The sequence below is a fragment of the Chiloscyllium punctatum genome, chromosome 1 (assembly GCF_047496795.1).
Source record: "Chiloscyllium punctatum isolate Juve2018m chromosome 1, sChiPun1.3, whole genome shotgun sequence".
Lineage (NCBI taxonomy): Eukaryota > Metazoa > Chordata > Chondrichthyes > Orectolobiformes > Hemiscylliidae > Chiloscyllium > Chiloscyllium punctatum.
Genome location: NC_092739.1, coordinates 156,476,608 through 156,503,526, shown reverse-complemented (window position 1 = coordinate 156,503,526; position 26,919 = coordinate 156,476,608). Strand labels below are relative to the sequence as shown.

General features: G+C 44.7%; 1 protein-coding gene across 2 annotated transcripts in view; it reads right to left on the bottom strand.

Annotated features, from left to right (window-relative positions):
- Positions 1 to 26,550, bottom strand: part of LOC140481344 (dedicator of cytokinesis protein 2-like) — a 1,260,160-nt gene extending 1,233,610 nt beyond the window's left edge. For both annotated transcript variants that reach the window (XM_072577382.1, XM_072577391.1), the window contains exon 1: positions 26,420 to 26,550. In XM_072577382.1, coding sequence (XP_072433483.1) covers positions 26,420 to 26,462 — 43 coding nt within the window. In that variant the 5' untranslated portion in view covers positions 26,463 to 26,550. The remainder of the gene's footprint in view (positions 1 to 26,419) is intronic.
- Positions 26,551 to 26,919: the final 369 nt, after the last annotated feature.

Sequence of the window (26,919 nt, the reverse complement as noted above, 5' to 3'; positions counted from 1 at the left end):
AATCACCAGGATCTAAACTGCACAGGATAGAACTGGAAACAAAAACAGTACTCTGTTCTCAAGAACGGTCACTGGACCCAGAACATTCACTCTGCATTCTCTGCACAGACCTGCTGAGTTTCTCCAACAATTCCTGCTTTGGTTTCTGATATACAGCACCTGCAATTCTTTAGTTTTTCCGTATGGTGGAACTAGAGTTAGGTACAGACCAGACCATGTACAGGGCGGCACAGTGGCTCAATGGTTAGCACTGCTGCCTCACAGCGCCAGGGACCCAGGTTTGATTCTCCCCTCGGGGGACTATCTGTGTGGAGTTTGCATGTTCTCCTTGTGTCTGCAGAGGTTTCCTGTCGGTGCTCAAGTTTCCCTCCACATTCCAAAGATGTGCAGGTGAGGTGGATCGGCTGTGATAGAACTGCCCATAGTGTCCAGGCTAGGTGGATTATCCATCGGAATTGCAGGGATAGGGTGGGGGTTTAGGTCTGGGGGGGATGATCTTCAGAGGGTAGGTTCGGACTCCATGAGCAAAATGGCCTGCTTCTACGCTGTCGTGATTCTATGATGCACAGGGCAGTTGAACCTGTTTGGTGAATCATTGTGGACTTTAACCTCACAAATAACCATACTTACCTCATTAATCCAAACGTGTGTCTGGGTCATTTGAACTCATGACCTCTGTGCTTGTAAGTCCAATATCATTAGCATTATGCTGCCATGCTTTTGGACAAACAGTGGAAATAATACACAATGAATTAATTTTATCAACTAGTGACAAGTGTATATCCTTGTGCTGACATTTATTTTTTATCCAACACAGACAGGGATACTCAGGGTGAAACCTCTGCTCAAAGTTTCTCACTCTGGAGCAGTTCTGCTTTTTTGCATGAAAACTTCACAGTTCTCTATTTCACCTTGTGTGGATTTCCTCCTTGACTTCATTGGCTGAGAGTTTTCAAACCCATAGTTTTCATTTTATTAAACTATCATATGCTGTTGCTATCTGTAAAGGAATTTGCTCTTGGGTGGCTCAGTGGTTCGCACTGCTGCTTCACAGCGCCAGTGACTTGGGTTCAATTCCAGTCTCAGGCGATTGTCTGTGTGGAGTTTGCATGTTCTCCCTGTGTGGGTGTACTCTGAGTTCCTCCCACAATCCAATAATGTGCAGGCCAGGTGAATTGGTTATACTAAATTGCCCATAGTGTTAGATGTATTAGTCAGCGGGAGATGAGTCTGGGTGGGTTACTCTTCAGAAGGTTGATATGGACTTGTTGGGCCAAGGGCCTCGCAGAGCGCTTTAGGGAACATCTCCGGGACACCCGCACCAATAAACCACACTGCCCCGTGGCCCAACATTTCAACTCCCCCTCCCACTCTGCCGAGGACATGGAGGTCCTGGGCCTCCTTCACCGCCGCTCCCTCACCACCAGACGCCTGGAGGAAGAACGCCTCATCTTCCGCCTCGGAACACTTCAACCCCAGGGCATCAATGTGGACTTCAACGGTTTCCTCATTTCCCCTTCCCCCATCTCACCCTAGTTCTAAACTTCCAGCTCAGTAACTGTCCCCATGACTTGTCTGGACTTGTCCTACCTGCCTATCTCCTTTCCCACCTATCCACTCATCCCTCTCCTCCTTGACCTATCACCTTCATCCCCTCCCCCACTCACCCATTGTACTCTATGCTACTTTCTCCCCACCCCCACCCTCCTCTAGCTTATCTCTCCACGCTTCAGGCTCACTGCCTTTATTCCTGATGAAGGGTTTTTGCCCAAAACGTCGATTACAAAGCTACTTGGATGCTGCCTGAACTGCTGTGCTCTTCCAGCACCACTAATCCAGAACCTCCTTCTATCTGTCATAAGAATTTAAATTATCAAACACATCAACATTTATATCAACAATTAGTGTCACTAATCATGGGAGCTGAGAAACATAAATTCTTGGAAATGTTGGTTTGAACTTTATTTTTTTAAAAATGCTTCTCTGACCTTTTCACTTAAACAAAATGACTTTCACAGAAATAAAACCAAGAACTCATTTACTTCTACTTTAGAGTTGAAAAGTAATAAGTTCAACACAATGTGGAAAAACACCTATTGCTCACTCCATATACCTAATTTGCTCCAATAGACACATTAACACACACTTATGCGTGCACACGCGCACTCACACACACACACACCAATTTAATAATAAAACAGTGGTCATATTAGCAGGGACATCAAGCGATCATGACGCCTTTCGGCCTAACTACCTGCACTGATGTCTCTCAGCATATGCAGAGGATCTCCTTGTTTGACACAGTATTTCTCTCTCCCACACCACATTTTTTGACATGTTCCTATACTTCTCTAAACAGGGGACTTGATGGCCTAGTGGTATAAGCACTGGACTATTCATCTCCAGACTCAGGTAATGTTCTGGGGACCAGGATTCAAATCCTGCCATGGCAGATGGTGGAACTTGAATTCATCAAAAAAACTGGAACGAAGAGTCTCATGAAGCCCATGAAACCATTGCCTATTGTCAGAAAAATGCATCTGGTTCACTAATGTCCTCCATGGAAGGAAACTGCCATCTTTACCTGGTGTGGCCTACATGCGAGACCCACAACAATGGGTTGACTTTAACTGCCCTCTGGTCAATTAGGGATGGGCAATAAATGCTGGCCTAGCCAGTGACACCCTCATCCCATGAATGAATAAAAACTCTAGCTGAGGGTCAATTTCCTGTAAATGGTGGTTCCATCAATTGGGAAGTCACGTGTTGTGCCTGACCATGTACTCTGGTGAACAGATAGAAAATGAATGCTTTACAAAAACAAATTTGTTCTTGGAACATGGGTTTCGCTGATTAAGTCAGCATTTATTGTCCAACTCCAATTGCACAGAGGGCAGTTAAGAGTCAACCCATTGCTGTGGGTCTACAATCACATGTAGGCCAGACTATGTGAGGATGGCAGTTTCCTTCCCCAAAGGACATTAGTGAACCGGATGGGTCTTTACAGCAATCGACAATGTTGCCATTGGTTGACATGGTTGTCAATGAGCTAGCTTTTCTTTTTAGATTGACTGTTTTCAAACTTCATCATCTGCTACAGTGGGATTCGAACCCATTGCATAAGTATTACCAAAGAGGGACATTACTCTCACACACACAAGTGGATTAGAGCAAAAATAGAAATTTAACATTCAAAAGAGTTGCAAAGAGAGAATAGCAGCCAAGTACGGACATGAGAAATTAAGATCTTGACGTTTTTATTCATCTGTGGGAAGTGGGTGTCACTGGCTTGCCAACATTTATTGCCCATCCCTAATTGCCCCTTGAGAAGGTAGTGGTGAGCTGCTTTCTAGAACCACTGCAGCCCACTTACTGTGGGTTGATCCATAATGCCATTAGGGAGGGAATGCCAGGATTTTGACCCAGTAACAGTGAAGGAATGTTGATACATTTCTAAGTCAGGATGGCTTGGAGGGTAACTTGAAGGTGGTGATGTTCCCATGTATCTGCTGCCTTTTTCTGACAGATGGAAGTGGTTGTGGGTTTGGAAGGTACTGTCTGAGGATCTTTGGTAAATTTCTGCAGAGCATGTAGTACATAGTACACACTGCTGCTACTGAACGTCAGTGGAGGGAGTGAGGGAGGGATGTGGTGCCAATCAAGCGGGCTGCTTTGTCCTGGATGGTGTTAAGCTCAGTGAGTGTTGTTGGGGCTGCACCCATCCAAGCCAGTGGGGAGTATTCCATCACACTCCTGACTTGGGCCTTATAGATAGTGGACAGGCACAGTGTTCCTAACCTCTGACCGGCTCTTGCAGCCACTGTGTTTATTTGGTGAGTCCAGCTGAGTTTCTCATCAATGATAACCTCCTGTTGATAGTGGGGGATTTGGTGATGGTAATTCCATTGAATGTCAAGGGGTGGTGCTTAGTTTATTCCTTGTTGGTGATGGTCATAGCCTGGTGTTTTTGCGACGCGAATGTTCCTCGCCACCCCTCAGCTCAACCCTGGATATTGTCCACATCTAGCTGCATTTGGACATGGACTGCTTCAGGAGTCCTGAATGGTGCTGATCTTTGTGTAACCATCAGTGAACATCCCCACTTTGGACCTTAACTGAAAGGGAAAGTGAAGAAGATTGCAGTGGGTGGATAATATTGAAACGTGGACAAGGGAGAGGCTTGAATTAAGTAACCAAGATAGCGCCAACCATCCCACTGAGGTTATGAAAATATCAAACATACAAACAGAGCACATGACAGATCAAATAGGCCCCTTCTGTAGTTTGAAATGATGCTATGCAATATGTTTGAATGTTCTTTACAGTCCTTTACACAAAGCTTTCAGAGGAGCAGGTCAGCCACTTCCAATACCCCGGTTTAACTTTGTGCAACAGAGACTGCAGAAAGCTGCAGTTTAATTTGCAGACAAATAATAGAGTGCTGTTACCCTTGCTGCTATTTTTACAGCAAAAACCTGGCCCAACATGTTTTGCAAGATCCCAGTCATGAACAAAAGGAAGTAAGACATTTTGCAATGTGGAAAGCATTTATTGACTGTCGGTTGTAACTGACATCACCAACAGAGGGTCGGTTAGCAGAGGACCACAGATTAAAGATAATTGGCAAAAACGATAACAGGGTAGACCAAGTCACTTTGCTGTTAACGCAATGAGTTTTTTTTAATGATCTGGAACACTGCCTGAACACTTCCCGAATTGAAGGTGGGTTAACAGTTAAAGCGGAACAGCAGGCAGAGAGAAAGGGAAGGATGCGTGAGGCTGACTGGTCATTTCTAACGCTGAGGCAGTACAGACTCGATGGGCCAAATGGCTTCCTCTGGACTTTGCAATCTTGCACATGAGTCATCAAAGAGATCTGGCTGACCACCACACGCAGATGGGGGGAAAGACTGACAGAGTCAGAGACCATGGTGCAACTACAGATGCAGCCCCTGAGGCAGAGACCGGAGCATTTACAGAGAAGAGTGTTTTTAAAAACACTTTTTGGAATCAAATTATGCAATACAGTGCAACAGAACCGTGGTGTCAAGCAAAGTTTTGTTTTGCCTGCTCTTTTACACCAGGTACTGGGTTAAATGGGCAGCACGGTGTACAGTGACTAGGACTGCTGCTTCACAGCACCAAGGACCCACAACAATGTGGTTGACACTTAACTACCCTCTGGGCAATTAGGGATGGGCACTAAATGCTGGTCTGGTCCTTGATCAACGCATCCCACGAATGAATAAAAAGTAATCAGGGATGAGCAATAAGTACTGGCTCAAATAAAACAAAATTCCCAATGCAAGCCTCGAGGGTTCTACCCACACCTGTGACCCTTTATAACCCCAGTGCCAATTAATACAACCCATACCACTCTCAGTCACCCCATGTTATCGCCCCTGCTCCATTACACCTCATCTAGTACCCGCCATGGGCCAACACCAGGAGCCATCCTAACATAAAATAACAAGTTACTCAACTATTGATGACATAGCTCATTCGAGAAATTCTCATTCATTACAAAAGATGCAATTCCTTGAATTAATCTCTTATGAAAATAAACATTTAAATTCAAAGTTGTCTAATGTCTTTAACAGTTCATTGAGAGTTCAACATTTCTAAGGAATTTGTTTACTTTTCACAATCCTGCAAAGTGCTTGGTCACCTCACTCCCTCTCCAACTAACGACATCTGAGGCCCCGTCCACATACACACAGGGACAACTCAGCTCTCCAAAGGGGTGCCCTGGTTATCCAAATCAATTTGTGGGAACAGGTCAGGTCTAGCTCTGCACACTCCCGGATACTAAAAGCAACTCATACAGGGGAAGCAAGTCACTAAAAAGTGACTTTCTCCAAACTGGCCAACAGTGGCCAGAGACTATCCAATGGAAGATCCTCCAGATCATTATTAGATTGCAGGTTCATTAAGTTAAGTCATTTCAATTATAGGAAGAGATGGTGGTGTCACTATGTTTGAGACCTAACCCAATATTCTGGAGATGCGAGTTCAAATCCTTCAATTCTCATTCACACTTGGAGCACCTATGCAGAGCAGGATCACTTCTACAGCTCAGGGTCAGGCCTCAACTGAGACCAAACAGGCTGAAAGGCCCTCAAGGCCTGCCGAGAGTGTTAGCACCAACTTTGTTTCTCACCACCACCTTGACCACCTCCCCCCCCAACCCCGCCCCCCACCCAGTGTATGTTAGGAAATATTCAGCCTTTAGACATGCGCAGTCAAGTGTCTGTCAACTGCGAGCAGACAGACCCCCCTGCTACCAATCCCACCTCCTAAAGACATTGCTCTATTTTACAGATGGCACAAAGACAGGTGGAGAGGCAGGTAATGTTGAAGCAGCAAGGAGACTACAGAAGGACCTGGATAGGCTAGGAGAGTGGACAAAGAAGTGGAAGATCAAATACAATGTGCAAAATTGTGAACTATGTATGTTAGTAAATAAGTCTGGTGCTGGAAAAGCACAGCCAGTCAGGCAGAATCTGAGGAGCAGCAGAGTCTACATTTCGTCAGCTTGATGCTGCCTGACTGGCTGTGCTTTTCCAGCATTACACTTTTTGACTCTGATTTCCAGCATCTGGAGTCTCACTTTCTCTAATGTATTTTAGTAGGAAGGATAAAGGAGCAGGTCATTTTCTAAAGTTGGGAAAGGCTTCTGAAATCTGAAGCGCAAAGAGACTTGACAGGCCTAATTGAGAATTCTCTTCAGGTTAACATGCAGGTTCATTTGGCAGAGTCATAGACCCTTTGGACAAATCCTTCCGTGACAACCTGGTATCCCAAACTGAATGACAGTAGGCTCCCCCCCCCCCCCCCCCCCGCCCCACCCCTACCATACCCAAGTGGGATTCGTTCCAAGACCTACTGCAGATGTCCAAAACCGCAGATTGGAGCGAACATCTTTATTTCAATGGGAAACGTACCTTCCTGGCAGCACCCGGTCCCTGGTTCCAGAAGGTTCACTATAATATGTTGGGGTCATGGTAAACTGCAGGTAGCTGGAACTGCAGAAAAAGATTCTGTGGATATGGGGGTCGCCCTGTACTTCCATTTACCTGTGTTTGCCTCATATCCCTCTAAATCTTTCCTATTCAAATGTCCACCAATACCTCCGGCCGCTCATTCTATATATGCACCACCCTGTGCGATAAAGATGCCCCTTCTTTTAAACCTCTTTCATCTCACTTGAAAAAACACCTAGTTTTGAACTCCCCTACCCTCTTCACCATACCGATGCCCTCATGATTTTATAAAACTCGCCCCTCAGCCTCCAATGCTCCAGGGAGAAAAGTCCCAGCCTATCCCTACAACTCAATCCCTCCACACCTGGCAACATCCTTGTAAACTGTTTCTGCACTCTTCATAGTTTAACAACATGCTTCCTAAATCAGGATGACCGGAATTGTACACATTACTCCAAAAGCAGCCTCACCAATGTCTTGTACATGATGTCCCAACTCCTACTTTCAATGCTCTGACTTAAAAAGGGTAAATGTGCCAAATGCCTTCTTCACCGCCCTGTCTACATGCAGTTATGAAGGCAAATGCAATGTTAGCGTTCATTTCAAGAGGGCTAGAATATAAGAGCAGATATGTACTACTGAGGTTATACAGGCCTTTGGTCAGACTGCATTTGGAATATTGAGAGTAGTTTTGAATCCCATAGCTCAGGGAGGATGTGCTGGCTTTGGAAGGAGTTCAGAGGAGATTCACCAGAAGAACCCTGGCTATAAAGGGTGTCTCATAAGAGGAGTGGTTGAGAACTCTGGGTCTGTGCTTGATGGAGTTTAGGAAGAGGAGCTGGGGAACTGATTGAAGCTTACAGAATACTGTGACTCCTGGATAAAGTAGGCATGCTGAAAATGTTTCAACTCGGAGAACTGAGAGGAGGTGAAATTTCTTCAGCCAGAGAGTGGAGTATCAGGAGTATCAGTGGAACTCATTGCCACAGAGGGCTGTGGAGGCCAAGTCATTGAGAATATTTAAGACAGAGATACATATAGGATCTTAATTAGTAAGCAGATCAAGGGTTGCAGGGAGAAGGCGGGAGAATGGGGTTCAGAAACATATCAATCATGATCAAATGGTGGAGCAGAGTTATACAGTCATACAGCCAAAGGGTCGAGAGGCTGAATTCTGTTCCAGTTCTAAATGTTCTGTCATGTTCTAAATGTAAAAATCTTCACTAAGCCTACCCTATTAATCAATGCATAAATTTGTAATCATTTGTTGGATCATCCTTAAGATCTTTCCATTCTAAAGAAAAAGTCTTCATCCTGTTCAGCCTTTCTTGACAGTTATATTCTCTTATCGCCCTTGTGAAACCCTTTTGCACCCTCTCCCATGTCTCTCGATCCTTATTTCATGTATCCTGCACTGTGTGCACACATGTAGATTCAAAACAAGGATGTTTGGAATTCAGCATGGAAAAAGTATTTGTGAAAACACTCATGCATCATACAGTAATCACTGGAAATAAACACACACTCCAACAGCTTCCAAAGAGGGCTCTTGCCAAAGGATTCTTAAAAAGAGGGTGCAAAGATAAAGTCCGTAACAATAAATTAGTTAGTTTAAAGTGGAAACATTTTAGGGATAATAATCCAATACAAAGTTAATGTACTCTTGGCTAAACAAGTCAAACACACTCATTCAGCCTGAACTGGAGTATTTTTTTCCCCCAGTTCTCTGTCCCACACTTTAGGGAGAATGTTGAGAGTCTACAGACAGGGTTCTGTAAGGATTTGAGAGAATGGGACCAACTCCAAATATTTGCAAATTTGACTTTACGTCAGTAAGTCTAGACAGCTCCAATACACTTACAAGGATAATCACTCAAGAAATGTTAGGCAGATTGGAACCCACTCCAATTCCACAAACACTCACACTCACCCACAAATACACTCCCAGTCAAGAACCAAAATCCCCCGACTACGCAGAGTGTGGGAAACCTGTGGAATTCTCTGCCTCAGAAAGCAGTTGAGGCGAAAACAGTGAATGCTTTCAGGTTGGAGTTAGACATTGTTCTTGGGGCTGAAGAAATCAAAGTGTATGGGATAAAGCGAGAACAGGGAACTGAGTTGGACAATCAGCCATGATCATATTGAATGAAGGGCTGAATGGGCTACCTATTACGATTTTCTATATTTCTATTGCTCACACACACCTAGACTCTCCTATCTTTCTCACTGACCCCAACCAAACCCACTTTATTGCATCCTCCTCCTCCCACCCAATTTATCCAATTGCCTATTTATTGACATTCAAACAGACATTTAAACAAACCACAGAGCATCTAGTGTTACAAAGAGGGTCATGCCCTGTTTTCCTCCAATACTACTTGTCTGTGATGAAGTGCCCTGTGGGATACTGTGTTTCTAGAAAGACTATACCAGAAGAAATGCAGAGTAATGTTGAGTTAGGGAATGCTCAAGTGAACAAGCTGTTCCTTGAAAGAACTGGGCTGTAGAATAATTTACTGTGGAGAATTTACAAATCTGAAGAGGATATTAGGGGCGACACAGTGGCTCAGTGGTTGGCACTACTGCCTCTCAGAGCCAGGGACCCTGGTTTGATTCCAGCCTCGGGTGACTGTCTGTGTGGAGTTTGCACATTCTCCCAGTGTCTGCATCGGTTTCCTCTGGGTGCTCCAGCTTCCACCCACTGTCCAAAAATATGAAGGTTAGGTGGATTGGTCATGGGAAATGTGGGGATAGGTTGGGGAGTGGAGGTCTGGGTCTGGGTGGGATGCCCTGGATGCCCTAAGAGCTAGGATGGACTCAATCTGAGCAGTCCCATTGCCCTGTTTGACCACTGTATCTGCAGAGGTTTAATCCCTCAGAGAATTATCAATTGTTCCCACGTCACTGCACTTAAGAAGCAGTCATTACCACTCACTACATGGAAAGCTTTTTCCTCAAATTTCCCCTTGCTCAAAACCTTAAAACTGCTCATGCACTCTCAAAAAATAGAAAGATTATTTCATTTTCTGCACTTTCTAAACCTGTCACAATCTTGTCACAATCATGGTGGCACGGTGGTACAATGGTTAGCACTGCTGCCTCACAGCACCAGAGACCTGGGTTCAATTCCCACCTCAGGTGACTCTCTGCATGGATTTCTGCTGGGTGCTCTAGTTTTTTTCCCACAGTCCAAAAACATGCAGGTTTGGTGAATTGGCCAAGTTAAATTGCCCGTAGTGTTAGGTGAAGGGGTAAATGTAGGGGTTCAGTGTGGACTTGTTGGGCCAAAGGGCCTGTTTCCACACTGTAAGTAATCTAATCAAATATCCTTTGCTCCAGAAGTAAGAACTCACAAACTTTGCAACCTCCCCTTGTAGCTAAAATTTCCATCCCAGGGAGCATTCTGGTAAATCATATCTGCATACGCTAAAGGTTACCTTCACCAAGTGTAGTGACTTGAATTGGATACAATAGACTCAGGTTCAGCATAACTTCCACGCTGTTGCACTCAATATTTTTCTCCGTGATGTCCAAGGTCCCATCTGCTTTGCTCACCATTCTCTCAATATGTTTGTCATTTTCAAAGATGGATGCACCTTTCCCCTTAGGTCCCTCTGTTCCTGCACTCTCTTATAGCACAGGTTGTATGCCTCTCCCTCTGCATCTGCCAGAGTTAATCACCTCACAGTACTTTTTATTCCATTCCATCTGCCACCTGTCTGCCCATATCTGTACTTTGTTGCAGACAATGAGGATCACCCTCAATGTTTGCCACTCCTTCATTCTTATTATCGTTGACAAGTTTTTGAAATTCCAATCCATATTCCAAAATTGAGCAACTTCTCGAGGGCAATTTGGACTGGATAATAAATGCTGGCTTTTCCAACAATACCATGCCATGAACAGATCAAAAACCTTTTTCATATAAAAAAACACTTAACAATGGTCCTCAATTTCCACAAATCTCAACTTTTCTCACCACCATTTTCTGAAATACCTTGTCAATTGTTTTTTTTAAAAAATCTCTACTGATAAATTTACACATTCCCTTCCTCTGTGACTTCATCAAAATATTAATTTGATTAAATCAAGAATGTGTTGCCTTTTATAAATCCTTGCTGGCATTGTTTAATTAAATCAAATCTCACCAAGTGCCTGTTGATTTTTTCTCTGAACCTTAATTCTAAAACTTTGCCCACCATTGGTCTATAAACATACCAGCAAAGAGTAGAATAAGCCATTCAGCTCCTCAAACCTGGTCCGCCATTCTATAAGGTTCTGAGCAACCTGACTATTGTGAAGACCATGTCTCTTGATCTTGCATTTTACTTTAATTGTGTTCTGAAGTCAGAAAAGATTGTTTTAAACCAGAGATTGTAAGAATCGCCATGTTTTGAAAGGAAATTGATTCTCTTTGTGAGTGTTGTTTACACAGTTTTGAATTACTAAGGTGTTTGCAGGTCAACTGCAACTGAAGGGTTTGTATCAAGATGGAGCTTTGGTTCGCAACAGGTATGGATTGGTTTGTGGACAAAGTGACCAATTATCAATGACGAAGGTATTCTGCCTGCCCACAATTATCTGATTTGTTCTCAAGTAGCTAAATAGCTTTTGCCCATCATCAGCTGAGGAGCTCACTGTTCGCTATAGGAAAAGAAAACTACTTTAAGCCTGAAGAAAATCAGTTTGCCTTTCCTCCATCAGTTGATGTAAGCTTTAATTCGTTGATGCTTTAGTTAATAGGGGCGGTATAGTGGCTCAGTGGTTAGCATGACAGTCTCACTGCACCAGAGACCCAGGTTTGATTCCTGCCTCAGGCGACTGTCTGTGTGGAGTCTGAACATTCTCCCCATGTCTTGTGGGTTTCCTCCAGATGCTCTCACATCTGGATGACCAGAAGATGACCAGACTACTCCGGCCCCTAGGCATCATGGTAGCCCACAAATCTGCCATTACACTGAAACAGGTCCTGATGAATTTAAAAGGACCCTGTGATACAAAATATCCTGCAAGGATTGCAGCAAACATGACATTGGACTGACGGGCAGGAAACAAGCCATCAGGACACATGACAGCACCAACCAGCCACCAAAAGACATGACCAGCTATCACTAGTATCCATACACACAGATGAAGAGGGACACCAGTTTGACTGAGACAGTACATCCATCATGGGACAGACTAAATGAAGTCAAGCACAGGACCTCCGAGAAGCCTAGCATTCAAACTGGGACTCCATTGACAAACACGTCAATTTGCACCCCATTTACCAACCTCTCAGAAAAAGTACCAGAAATGATATCATCCACCACAACAGACCAAGACAGATAAATAGGAAGCGTGACAGAACACCAGCGCTTCATCGAAGGCTCACGGATGATGTTATCTTGTATGGTGACAAAACGTCTGAGAACAAATCTACCAGCTCAGCGAGCAAACTTGCAACCTGATCCGCAAATGTTCTCCAAAATCACAAAGGTTCACTGGCCCCACCTCCATCATTCTTGTCGGGAGTAGGTGGGGTGGGAGGTAGAGAGTTCCAAAGAATCGTGATCCTCAGAGCATAAAAGAGTTCCCCTCATCTCCATTTTAAATTAATTTCAGACATTGGAAGTTGTTCATTAATGTTAGACTAAATGTCCTGTACTCTGCTGGCCACCCATTTATTTCCTTTCTTGAATAAGTCACACTTGTCACTCTCCAGTCTTCTGAATTTGAAATCTGTCCCATATCTCAAAATCTATCCAATATCTCAGAAGCAATCAGAATCGTCAGAAGGCTGATGGACTTCATTGACACATAGGGTCATAGAAATGTACAGAATGGAAACAGTCCCTTCAGTGCAACTCGCCCATGCCAACTAGATATCCTAACCTAATCTCATTCCATTTGCCAGCACTTGGCCCATATCCCTCTAAACCCTTCCTATTCATATACCCATCCAGATGCCTTTTAAATGTTGTAATTGTATCAACCTCCACCACTTCCTCTGGCAGCTCATTCCATACACGTACCACACTCTGCGTGAAAAGGTTGCCCCTTAGGTCTCTTTTATATCTTTCCCCTCTCTTAAACCTATACCCTCTAGTTCTGACCTCCCCCACCCCAGGGAAAAGACCTTGTCTATTGACCTTATCCATGCCCCTCATGATTTTATAAACCTCTATAAGGTCACCCTTCAGCATCCAATGCTCCAGGGAAAACAACCCCAATCTATTGAGCCTCTCCCTATAGCTCAAATCCTCCAACCCTGGCAAAATCCTTGAAAGGGTTCAGTAAAGATTTACAAGTTCCACAACATCCTTCCAATAGGAGGGAGACCAGAATTGCACACAATATTCCAACAGTGGTCTAACCAATGTCCTGTACAGCTGCAACATAACCTCCCAACTACTATACTCAATGTTCTGACAAATCAAGGAAAGCATACCAAATGCCTTCTTTAATATCCTGTGGCAGGGAGAGAGTCACTTGCCCTTTCAAGGCTAATTGGCTGGGAAGTTTGGGAAGAAGTAAATGCAAATAGAGGGAGCTGAAAGGATAAATGAGAGATGAAGGAGTCTACTGAATTCTATACGTTACTCAGCCACTGTCTGGCCTAACAGCAGATTGCAGCTCCTGAACCACAAGAGGCAATAGTCTATCAGCAGAAATGTTGTGGTCGCTGGTATGGGGGGAGCTGTATCGTTCTTAGACTGGTCTTCCTACTTTCTTCCCCAGCCCTGCTCCAAACACCTCATTCATGGTATGAGGGTGTCACTGGTTAGGCCGGCATTTATTGCTTATCCCTCATTACCCAGGGGGCAATCAAGTATCAACCATATTGCTGTGGATCTGGAGGCAGGTAAAAGATGGCAGCTTCCTTTCCTAAAGAACATTAATGAACCAAATGGATTTTTCCAACAATTGGCAATGGAGTCATGGTCATCATTAGACTGCTAAGTCCAGTTTTTAAAAAAAATTGAATTCAATTCCACCATGATGGGTTTTGAACCAGGGTCCTGAGAACATTTCTTGGATGTCGGGATTGATAGTGCAGTGATAATACCCCTAAGCCATCAGTTTCACTAACTTGCAGCAGTTTTACTGGCCCTACAGCTCCCCACCCACCTTCCCCTAATTGTGACAGTCAAGGACCACTTCCTATTCAATCTCCGGGATATTGGAGAGGAAGACCAATAGGTTACCTCACTTGGGCCTTGGGCAGGAATGTGGGGTCTCCTTTGAGGACCTCCCCTTTCATGCAGAGTATTTACCCCAGGGTTTGCCCTCTGTGAGTGCTCCCTCCCAGTTTGGTGATGAAGACTTTCAGACATCCCCAACTGTGCACAGTCCTTCTCATTTACACGGTGGTGAACCAGAGACAGCTTGGGGGGGGGTCTTCCCATGGTGCCAGGCACGGTCAGTAGTGCCTGGCAGACTGATTGGTAACACCTTGAGACGAGAATTCTGCCCACAGAGAGGGGGCAGATGTCCTGCATTCAGCACACTCCTGGAAGCATGAAGCGACTGCGGGCTGTTCTGTGCTCTCAGTGGGGATTCATTCCCTTCCACTGGTAAAGATTCTGCTGGTCTAGGTGACCAGCAAGACACAGACGACCCTCCCACATCAATGAAAACGCTTCTCTCAACCAATATCACTCAAATGGATTGCTTGAGCATTTTCCTCATGATGTTTTGCGTAACTGCCTACATTTTGCATGTCACAATAATGTTACTGTACTTCTACAGCAGCCCATTCACTGTAAAGCCCTTTAAAACAACCAGAGAGCACAAACATGTCATCCTTCTACTCAATTCAGTTAAAGTTGAACAGGGCACCTTCAGTCCTCTGATTTTGTTGGCGTGTTCTCACTGACAGTTTTCAGGTAATTGATGTTTTGTTCAGGGTTGCAGCTTTTACTCTAGTGGCTGGACATCTCCATGTAGCTTTGAACCATTGACAGGGTTAAGAACACTGGGGAAATGACACGTGTGAGATTCGCAAGAGAGACAAGTGGAAACCAATTTAAATATCCTGGGTTATTTTTAGTTAAGATATCTTTAAAAAATTGGTCATCTAAAACGTTACTGATCCACAAGTCGAACCAAGTTTGAGTTGGGAGACGTGAAGCTTTCTATGTACCACAGTCACATTGGTTTGTGGCTGTGTGTAAAAATATTGGTCTCAAGATCTACTTGCGCTCTGTTGACCTACATGCTAACGATATTAGCTTATGTGTAATATGAGAGTCAAAATGCAGTGAGGGGCTCTCTTCTTCTCTCCCCTCCAATTTTATTTTTATGATTCATTCACACAATGTGAGAATCACTTACAGTCCATCCCTAGTTGTCTTTGAGATGATGATAGTGAATTGCTTTCTTAAATCGCTACAGTCCCTGTGCTGTAGGTAGACCCACAATGCCATTGGGCTGGGGAAAGGGAATTCTTTGCTTTCACTTCATCACAGTGAACTCATGGTCCTAGCTATGGTCTCTCATCATCATAGAGTCATAGATTTGTACAGCATAGAAACAGACAGTTCAGTCCAACCTGTCCATGCCGACCAGAAATTAATCTAGTCTAATTTGCCAGCATTTGTCCCATATCCCTCTGTCAGGTTTAAACAAGTTCATCTCTGATCTGGCAACAGCTGAGGGAACTACCACACTCTGCTCCAAAGAGGAGAAAAAAAACAAAAACAAAAATTACCCAAGGAGCCTTCCCAAGTTTTCATTTTGTAGGCCTTGTTCAAAAGTGTGTGTTGGGCTGGAGGATAAGGTTGATTTTCTAGGAATCTTTGGATGTTCAGCACTGATCAAACGACTGTTTGTGGCACTATGTTCTGTCAATGCTTCAAGAATGTGTCTCTTCATAAAGGAATACCTCTTCCACACAATAGCCAATACACAAGCCTGAAAATATGTTGCTGGAAAAGCGCAGCAGGTCAGGCAGCATCCAAGGAACAGGAGAATCGATGTTTCGGGCATGTGCCCTTCTTCAGGAATGAGGAAAGTGTGTCCAGCAGGCTAAGATAAAAGGTAGGGAGGAGGGACTTGGGGGAGGGGTGTTGGAAATGCGATAGGTGGAAGGAGGTTAAGGTGAGGGTGATAAGGTGAGGGAGTGGGGATGGAGGTGGAGAGGTCAGGAAGAAGATTGCAGGTTACAAAGGTGGTGCTGAGTTTGAGGGTTGGGGCTGAGACTAGGTGGGGGGAGGGGAAATGAGGAAACTGGAGAAATCTGAGTTCATCCCTTGTGGTTGGAGGGTTCCGAGGCAGAAGATGAGGCGCTCTTCCTCCAGCCATTGTGTTGCTATGGTCTGGCGATGGAGGAGTCCCAGGACCTGCATGTCCTTGGTGGAATGGGAGGGGGAGTTGAAGTGTTGAGCCACGGGGTGGTTGGTTGGTCCGGGTGTCCCAGAGGTGAGTTATCAGCCTTGGCCCAATAGTTGGCACTTTGACCACAAAGACAGAAGGCTGTAGATTCATAGCAGCAAAGTTTGGCGCTGGAAAAGCACAGCAAGTTAGGCAGCATCTGAGAAGAAGTAGAGTCGGCATTTTGGGCATAAGCCCTTCATCAGGAATGTGGATGGGGTAGGGGGATGAGAGGTAAATAGCTGGGTGAGCAGGGCTGGGGGGGGGAGAAGGTAGGTGAGAAGGTGCTAGGTGATTGCAGGTGGTAGAGCTGATTGTGACAGGTCGGTGGGGAGGGTGGAGCTGATAGGTGGGAAGGAAGATGGACAGATGGAACTAATCAAGAGGGCAGTGCCAAGTTGGAGGGCTGGATCTGGAATGAGATTGGAGAGAAGGGAGATTTGGAAACTAGTGAAGTCAAGTTGATGCCATGTGGTTGAAGGGTCCCAAGGTGGAAGATGAAGCATTCTTCCTTCAGGCTTCAGGTGACTTTGATTTGGCGGTGGAGGTGGCCCAGGACTTATATGTCCTTGGGGGAGTGGGAGGGAGAATTGAAGTAGTCGGCCACAGGGTGTTGGGGTTCTTTGGTGCACGTGCCCCAGAAATGTTCTCTGGAATATTCTGCAGGTTGGCGTCCTGTCTCCCCGATGTAGAGGAGACGACATAGAGAACAACAGACACAATAGATCAGGTGGATGGATGTTCAGGAAAATCTCTGTTGGATGTGGAAGGATCCTTTGGGGCTTTGGACGGAGGTGAGGAGGGAGGTCTGGGCACAGGTTTTATACCTCCTCTGGCGGAAAGGGAAGGTGCCAGGAGTAGAGGGTGAGTTTGTGGAGGTGTGGGCCTAACAAGGGAATCGCAGAGGGAATGGTCTCTGCAGATTGCTGATGGGGATGGGAAGGGAAATATATCTCTGGTAGTGGAGTCTGATTGTAGGTGGCAGAAATGGCGAAGGATAATGTGCTGTGTCTGGAGATTAGTGGGGTGAAAGATGAGGACCAGGGGAGTTCTATCCTTGTTGCGATTGGAGGGATGGGGATCAAGGGCAGAAGTGGAGGAGATGCACACACACCAAACAAACCCACTACCCTGTCCCACTCCCCCAGGACATATAAGGCTGCCTCCACCGCCAAATCCAAGCCACCTGACGCCTGGCAGTAGAACATCTCATCTTCCTTCTCGGGACACTTCAACCACACAGCATCAATATCGACTTCACTAGTTTCCTAATCTCCCCTCCCCACCTCATCCCAGATCCAACCCTTCAACTTGGCACCACCCTCTTAAACTGTCCTTCCTGTCCATCTTCCTTCCCACCTATCATGTTCCACCCTCCCCACTGACCAATCACAATCACGCCCCACCTTCATCCACCTATCACCTTCGCAGTTACCTGCACTTCCTGATCACCCCCCCCCCCCCCCCCCCTTATTGATCTCTCATCCCTTTTACCTCCATATTCCTGATGAAGGGCTTATGCCCAAAACTTCGACTCTCCTGCTCCTCGGATGCTGCCTGACCTGCTGTGCTTTTCCGGCACCACCCTTTTCGACTCTGACTCTCCAGCATCTGCAGTCCTCACTTTCTCCTCGGCTGTAGATTCATGACCTATTTCAGGACTCTGCCACATAAACACCTCGTGCTCTCCTCTCAGCTCCACCAACATTTCTAAACGATTTGATGTCACTGCTGAGTAAGCAAACATTTCCCCGAGTGTAATACTGGCAAAATCAAAGCCATTGTTTTCAGTCTTTGCTCCAAAAATCTGTCCTTTAGCAGCCAGTTCCCAATCTCTCCCTGGAAATTCTACCATTAAATCCATCTGTCTGCAGTCCTGGTAGCACTGAGATGAGCTTCTGACCTCACATCCATGCCTTCGCTATGACCGTGTCCTTCAACACCAATAACATGGTTTGCCATTATCCTGTCAGGATTCCTGATGAAGGCCTTTTGCCCGAAACATCGATTTTCCTGCTCCTTGGATGTTGCCTGACCTGCTGTGCTTTTCCAGCACCACTCTAATCTTGACTCTGATCTCCAGCATCTGCAGTACCCACTTTCGCCTCACCGTTACCATCTTAGATAATCTGCCACTGAGACACTTACCCAAAATTGTATTGGCTCTCGGCTTAATTATTCCAACGTCTTTCTGGTTGGCCTCCCACATTCTACACTGTCAACTCTGCTGCCCATGTCTTAACTCATAGAGGAACTTGTTCCATTTTCACCACAATGCTTACTGACAAATTTAGCATTGGTCAAGCACTGTCTTGATTTTTAAAATTTCTTGTTGTTTTTTAAATTCCTTCATGGCCTCATAACTCTCATATCTTCTCCAATCCCACACCCACCTCCACCCCCATGAGATATCAGTGCTCATCAACATCTCTTGAACATCTTCAATTGTAATTGGTCTGTCATTGATGACCATGTCCTCAGTTGCCTCAGCTCCAAACTCTGGAACTCCCTATCAACATCTCCCCATATGTCTACTACATTTTCCTCTTTTAAAACATTTCTTAACACCGACCTCTTTGACCAAGCTTCTGATCATTGAACCTAATATCTGCTTAAGTGGCTGGCCACCACAGTTAAGATTGTCCCTGTAGAGCATCTTGGTGTGTTTCAAAATGTTAAATTCACTAGATAAATATAAATTGCTGTTTGTTATATAATGAGGGAGTGCTACACTGGCAAAGAGGCCACCTTTCAGACAAGATGTCAGCCTCATGTCTCTGGTGAACAGTAAATAAGCTTCAGTACTATTTCAAACAAAAGCAGTGAGGACTTGAAATAGAATCACCAGCACTTATACGTTGACCAATATTACAAAGGAAAGCACTTGCTGTGTGCTAACCAGGTGGTTGCACTTCCTAAGCTTTGTGATGGGGTGGCACGGTGAGGGGCTCAGTGGTTAGCACTGCTGTCTCACAGCGCCAGGGACCTGGGTTCAATTCCAGCCCCGGGTGACTGTCTGTGTGGAGTTTGCACATTCTCCCTGTGTCTGCGTGGGTTCCCTGCCGCTACTCCAGCTTTTTTCCCCACAGTCCAAAGGTGAACAGGTTAGGTGAACTGGTCATGGGAAATTGCCCACAGTGTTCAGGGATGTGTAGGTTAGGTGCATTGTTCAGGTATAAACATAGGTGGGGGAATGGGTCTGGGTGGATTACTCTTTGGAGGGTTGGTAGGACCTGTTGGATCGAAGGGCCTGTTTCCATACTGTAGGGATTCTAAGATGATAGTGGCTGTGGTTTAAAAATATTTGACTGTAAGTATGCAAGTTAGCTTCCTGAGCTGGAAGATTTGTTTTCAGATGTTTCATCACCATGACAAAGTAACATCATCATTGAGGGTATCTGGGGAAGCGCTGATGGTATGTCCTACCTCTCTATTTATAGGTCTTGGTTTTTTTAAGGTGGGTGATGTCATTTTACAAGGGAAGGTAGATAGGATCTAAATCGATGTGTTTATTGATGGAGTTCTAGTTAGAATGCCATGCCTCGAAGAATTCTTGTGCGTGTTTTCATTTCTCCTGTCTTAGGTTGTCCCAGTCAAAGTGGTATCCTTCTTTGTTTATATGTATAGAAACTAGTGACTTTTTAAAAAAATTTTTAAAATTTGTTTGTCTACAATGCACATTTCGAGGTTCACCTTGGGGGTTTCCTCATTGCCAATGTCAAACTTAAGCCAGCTTTTATTAACGATCAGCACCCCTCAGACCTCTGACTGGATTCAGGCCGAAGCCTCTGAATGATTAGTCCAACAAGATTTCTACTATACTCTGCCTGCTTGATCCTGCGTTTGGTGTTTGCGCTAATAGTCTGCTGACGCTAAGATGAATAGTTTCATGTATTAAGTCAGCCTGCCACAGGGGATCAGAGCAGTGAATTCTGGCAAGTTCTTATATAAACAGAAAGAAATCCACTATCTGCCAAGTCATTGTTGAAAACCTTCAACCTGGCTTCTTCTTCAAATGGGGTGAGATATTCTAAACATTAGCCCGCGAGACGAACAGAAGTGTTGAAATTAATGACAGGAAAAGTAACATTCCTCTACGACACCATAAATTGCCACATACATCTGACATTGGACATAATGAGCAGAAAGAATAACATTGTCTTTTTTGACTCAGTACGTGCCACGCTTTAATGCCATTAGCTGACACGAGGAATGGGACAGTCACAGAAAATGTCAGCCATGGGTCAACAGGTACTGTTTCTTCAGATTGATAAGGTTGAGAGTTCAAGTCCTTTCCTGATTCTAGACTTCACATTGCCATCTGAAATTTCACTCTGAGTGAACACTGCACTGTTAGAAGCTCCATTTGTTGGATTAGGGAGGCATCAAGCCAAGGACCTGCCTACACTTGAAGATGAAACTAAAATATCCTGTGGTTCTATTTTGAAGAACTCGGATCTCTTGGCCAATATTTGTCCCTCAACCATCATCAACAAATCATCATGTAGTTGCTTGTGGTCCGTACTGAGTGCAAATTTGCAGCAGTGTTTCCGAAAATGAAGACTGAACTTCAGAAGTACTAACAAAAACAAGTTGCAGAAAAGCTCAGCAGGTCTGGCAGCATCTGTGGAGAGATGTAGAGTTAATGTTTCAGGTGCAGTGACCCTTCCTTAGAGATGGACTGTACTGAAGAACTGTTCTGAGGAAGAGCCACTGGACCAAAAACGTTAACTCGGATTTCTCTCGAAATATGCTGCCAGGCTTTTCCCAGGGTTAAAAATCACACAACACCAGATTATAGTCCAACGGGTTTATTTGAGAGTACTAGCTTTTCTTTGTCAGGATTTACCTGATGAACGAGCAATGCTCCAAAAGCCAGTACATCCAAATAAACCTGTTGGACTATAACCTAGGAATATATCCTAGGATTATGTGGGAAGCAAAAGAGGAAATTGCAGAACCGTTGGCAATGATCTTTTCAGCTTCACTGTCAATGGGGGTGGTGCCAGGGGACTGGAGAGTGGCAAATGTTGTGCCCCTGTTCAAAAAAGGGAATAGGGATAACCCCGGGAATTACAGGCCAGTTAGTCTTACTTCGGTGGTAGGCAAAATAATGGAAAGGGTACTGAGGGATAGGATTTGGAAAGACACTGCTTGATTAGGGACAGCCAGCACGGATTTGTGAGGGGTAGGTCTTGCCTTACAAGTCTTATTGAATTCTTTGAGGAGGTGACCAAACACGTGGATGAGGGTAGAGCAGTGGATGTAGTGTACATGGATTTTAGTAAGGCATTTGATAAGATTCCCCATGGTAGGCTTATGCGGAAAGTCAGGAGGCATGGGATAGCGGGAAGTTTGGCCAGTTGGATAGAGAACTGGCTAACCGGTCGAAGTCAGAGAGTGGTGGTAGATGGTAAATATTCAGCCTGGAGCCCAGTTACAAGTGGCATTCCGCAGGGATCAGTTCTGGGTTGTCTGCCGTTTGTAATTTTTATTAATGACTTGGAAGAGGGAGTCGAAGGGTGGGTCAGTAAATTTGCAGATGATACGAAGATAGGTGGAGTTGTGGACAGTGAGGAGGGCATTTGTCGTTTGCAAAGGGACTTAGATATAATGCAGAGCTGGGCTGAGGAGTGGCAGATGGAGTTCAACCGTGTCAAGTGTGAGGTTGTCCATTTTGGAAGGACAAATAAGAATGCGGAATACAGGGTTAACGGTAGGGTTCTTAGTAAGGTGGAGGAGCAGAGGGATCTTGGGGTCTATGTTCATAGATCTTTGAAAGTTGCCATTCAGGTGGATAGAGCTTGTAAGAAGGCCTATGGTGTGTTAGCATTCATTTGCAGAGGGATTGAATTCAAGAGTCGTGAGGTGATGTTGCAGCTGTACAGGACCTTGGTAAGGCCACATTTGGAGTACTGTGTGCAGTTCTGGTCGCCTCATTTTAGGAAAGATGTGGAAGCTTTGGAGAGGGTGCAGAGGAGATTTACCAGGATGTTGCCTGGAATGGAGAATAGGTCATAAGAGGATAGGTTGACAGTGCTAGGCCTTTTCTCATTGGAACGGCGAAGGATGAGGGGTGACTTGATAGAGGTTTATAAGATAATCAGGGGAATAGATAGAGTAGACAGTCAGAGACCTTTTCCCCGGGTACAACAGAGTGTTACAAGGGGACATAAATTTAAGGTGAAGGGTGGAAGGTATAGGGGGGGATGTCAGGGGTGGGTTCTTTACCCAGAGAGTGGTGGGGGCATGGAATGCACTGCCTGTGGGAGTGGCGGAGTCAGAATCATTGGTGACCTTTAAGTGGCAATTGGATAGGTACATGGATAGGTGCTTATGCTAGGACAAATGTTCAGCACAACATCGTGGGCCGAAGGGCCTGTTCTGTGCTATATTATTTGATGTTATATGTTCTATAACCTGGTGTTGTGTGATTTTTAAACTTTGTCCAGTCCAGTCCAATACCGGCACCTCCACACCAAGACTTTCCCCAGCAATTTCTGTTTCTGTTTCTATTTCCAGCATCTACAGTTTTTTTTAAATTCAGAAATACTAAATATGTTGCAAAGTGCTTTATAATGCCTTGGAATGTGATGTACAGCACAAATGCAAGTCCTCTGTCTTTAAGGCAATGATCAGTTGTGAAGATTGGTCTGAGAGTTAAGTATTGATGTGTTCAAAATTTTCTCCTCCTCCAATGTGTAGTCACTGATAAACATTGGTGGCAAACAGCCGCATTTGTATCGAGCTGAGATAATTGCTGTTGCATTTTTAAGATGAATTCTTGGTTTCGTAGAAATGCAGGCTGTGGCAGTTAGGTGGAACCTAAAGTTAGAAGTCACTGATTGGTTTCCAGCAGCTCTGATGTGTTATCGTAGTGCATTTCTGGGATTTCACATGAACGATTAGCCTGATAGAGTCATTTCTATTGTTAAAGATTCATATACTTCTATTTGAGGATGGGCAGGGCAAGAGATACTGAAAAAATCACACATTAAATGCATCATAGCACAGGATGATAGAGCTAAAGCAACAGTGCTACATGATGTCCTTGTGATAAAAGTCATGTCTGTACTCTCGTGGAAGCAAGTTAAGTTGCAATAACAGACTGAAGGAGCTCCTGAAAAGTGAACACATTGATCATCACCCTGTCCTCTTTCAGACTAACATCTAGGATGAGCTTACGATGGAACTCACATAACATTAATTAGGCCATAGCTGGAATGCAGTGTACAGTTCTAGTCACCGCACTATAGAAAGGATATGAGTGCAATGGAGTGGATGCCAAGGAGATTCGCCAGGATATTAACCTGGGATGGAGCAACTGAGCTACGAAGAGAGATCGGATTATCTGGATTCTGCAGCAGAGAAAGCTACAGGTGATCTTATTGAGGTCTGCATAGTTCTGAGGGCATAGACAGGACAGAACAAGTACAACATTTCCCCCTTGTAGAGGAATCAATAAATATGAGGTACAGTTTTTAAGAAAAGGAGCAGGGGAATCTAGGAACGATGTTTGCACTCAGAGGGTGGTGAGTATTTGGAACTCAGTGCCTCCACTTGATGGGAATTAGAAGGCCAGCAAAGGGGTTGGAATCTGATTGGGATGTACAGAATACTGAGAAACCTGGATAGAGTAGACATGCAGATGTTTCAGCTGGAGACCAGAACCTGAGGACTCAGACTGAAGGGAGAACCCTTGAGAACTGAGATTTGGAGGAATTTCTTCAGCCAGAGAGTGGTGAATCTGTGGAACTGATTACTGCAGAGGGCTGTGGTGGCCAAGTCATTGTGTGTATTTAAGACAGAGATAGATGATGTAAGGGGATCAAGGATTAATAGAAAAGACACGATCAAACTGTGCAGCAGACTCGATGGTATGAATGGCTGAATTCAGCTTCTTTATTATATGGTCTTATGCTGATAGAGACAGGAACCTTCATAACATTTAAGTATTTTGATGAAATGTAATAGAATGCAAGGCTACAGGCCATGTGCTAGAAAATGTGGTTATGTTTAATAGATGTTTGACCACCAATATGGACATGATGGACTGAAGGGTCTTACTCCATGCTGTAAAACCTCTGACTCCACGACGAGGGAGTTTTGTTTTAGCATTTGGAATAACGCCCCCAGCGTTAGGTCACTGAATATGTTCAATGAGGAGTGAAACAGTTTTGTGATTATTTAGGGTCAGAGGAACGTGCAGGCAAGTGGGATAAAGGCCACATCAGATCAGCCACAATCATATTGAATGATGGAGCAAGCTCAAAGTGCCAAATAGCTTACTCCTGCTGCTGTGTGAAGGACTTCAGGAATATGAAGTGAACCAGTGGCTGTTCTCCTTACAGCAGAGAAGGTTAGACAGAGATTTAACAGAGGTGCTCGATTCCTGATGAAGGGCTTTTGCCAAAAACATCGATTTTCTTGCTCCTCAGATGCTGCCTGAACTGCTGTGCTTTTCCAGCACCCCTCTAACGTAGAGAGGTGCTCGAGATAATGGTTTTGATAGGGTAAATAAAGAGAGATGATTTCAATCAGTATTGGAGAGGTTAACAATCAAAGATCAGCTGGATAGTATCTTTCTTTAAGGCATACTACTGTGGGGCAGCATGGTGGCTCAGTGGTTAGCACTGCTGCCTCACAGTACCAGGGGCCTGGGTTTAATTCCACACTCAGGTGACTACCGACATAGAGTTTGCACATTCTCCCTGTGTCCATGCGGGTTTCCTCCCACAGTCCAAAGATGTGCAGGTTAGAGTGAACTGGCTATGCTAATTGCCCACAGTGTTCAGGTTAGGTGCATTAGTTCAGGATAAATGTTGAGTAATAGGATAGGAGAATGGGTTTGGTGTGGGCTTGTTGGGCCGAAGGGCCTATTTCGAAGGAGTTCTATCTACAAAGCAGTACATTTATCAAGTGTGATAAAGGCATGGCCCCATTCAAAAATTTCAATGGGCTGATAAAGGGAAAGCTTGACCCAGTCCACAAAGAAGAAACAAATCAACAGAATTATAGTGACATTTTAATCAGACAAAATCTGTTACATTCTGGCACCACCCCCTACTATTTATAGGGCAACTGGGTGGAGTTGTTTAGGTGGCTGTGAGAGACTAAAAATTATAAGTATAACCTTATTGAAACCTTATCAATTTGAAAACATCCTGGCAGCTGATCCAATCCAAACAGGCTGCTGAATGCTCGCACAATACAATGTGCAGCTAATCAACACACAGCAAGAACATAAAATTCTCTCCAACTTTCAAGCCACTTGCCAAAAGTTGTGATAAGTTGTACTGCTGAACTTTGTAAAAACAACTGCTTCTCGTCCTCTATCCTGGTCAGTTTTAGATGCTAAATTACTCTCGTGTTTTCTTTTTCTGGACGGAAGTCTTCCTCCATCTTCACTGGTTGGCGCAGATCAGAATGACAGAGTTGTCAGTGAGTCAGGTGTCTGGGCACCATGCTTAAGGGTCTCTGCAATTTACTCAAGTGCTTCCTTTAGGAGGGCACTTGAGACCCTTAAGCGACAGAGAGAGAGTGAGAATTGAGGCACAATTCACAGTGCCAAAACTCATTGATTCCCAAACGCGTGCTGGAGTTTAACCAGTCAAAGCTACACCCACTGACAGGACACTGCTAGAGGAAGAACCAGCATGCTCAGAGGTTCACCTGCACCATTTCTTACATCTCTCTGAGGTGTTTCCTCAGTGCCAACTACAGATCGTCAAGAGAGAGTTTCTGCCACATCAGGAGACTACAATTCACAACGGCACTGTGACTGAGCCTACCGCAGGGTGAATTGAGAATGTATTGCACTCTCTCAATGGACTACCTTTGTACTGTTTGAGGGAACACTGCTTAATACTCACAACCAAAATATCGTTTTTCTTTTTCAATTACACTATTTATTTTGAACCACATCCTGTTCTCTTTTTCTTCCGTTAGCGTCTCTACTCAGCTGGCCAGGAAATAACTGTTGCTCCAACTCTTATAATACAACTACCACTAAATCCGACTGATGGAAGCTTTCCCGAGGCGACAGTTTTAAAACGGCACACATATAGTACTCCAGAACTCACCAACTCCATATTTGGCATCCACGGTTCGAGTCCAGGAAGGCATGTCTCGTATGTGTGTTCCAGGGAAGCAAAACAAAAACAGCCTCAAAAAAAAAGTTTAAGTCTGTCCGCTCCCAACACTCTGCTCAGTGCAAAGGGCCAAGACGTAAGTCTATCACATGCTTAAACCACGTCACACATCAGTGAGACAGCAAGGAAGCGTTTCACAGCGCAGAACTGTTATGTCAAAGTATGTAAGTGCAATGTTAAGATTCCATGTGTCTCTAAGTCATTCTGCAATTCAACCTAAAAGTTGGCTGATGCTTCCTCTGGTTATTGTTTTCTACTCACAGCCAGATCTACACATCTGGCAGATTAACCCTCGCGTGTGTCCTCCCAGCTAAAACACCCCATGCACTGCTAATTGATTTCACTCAGGTCTCCTGCTTTAAACCAAGCAACAGGTCCATGTGCTGGATTAGTGGTGCTGGAAGAGCACAGCAGTTCAGGCAGCATCCAAG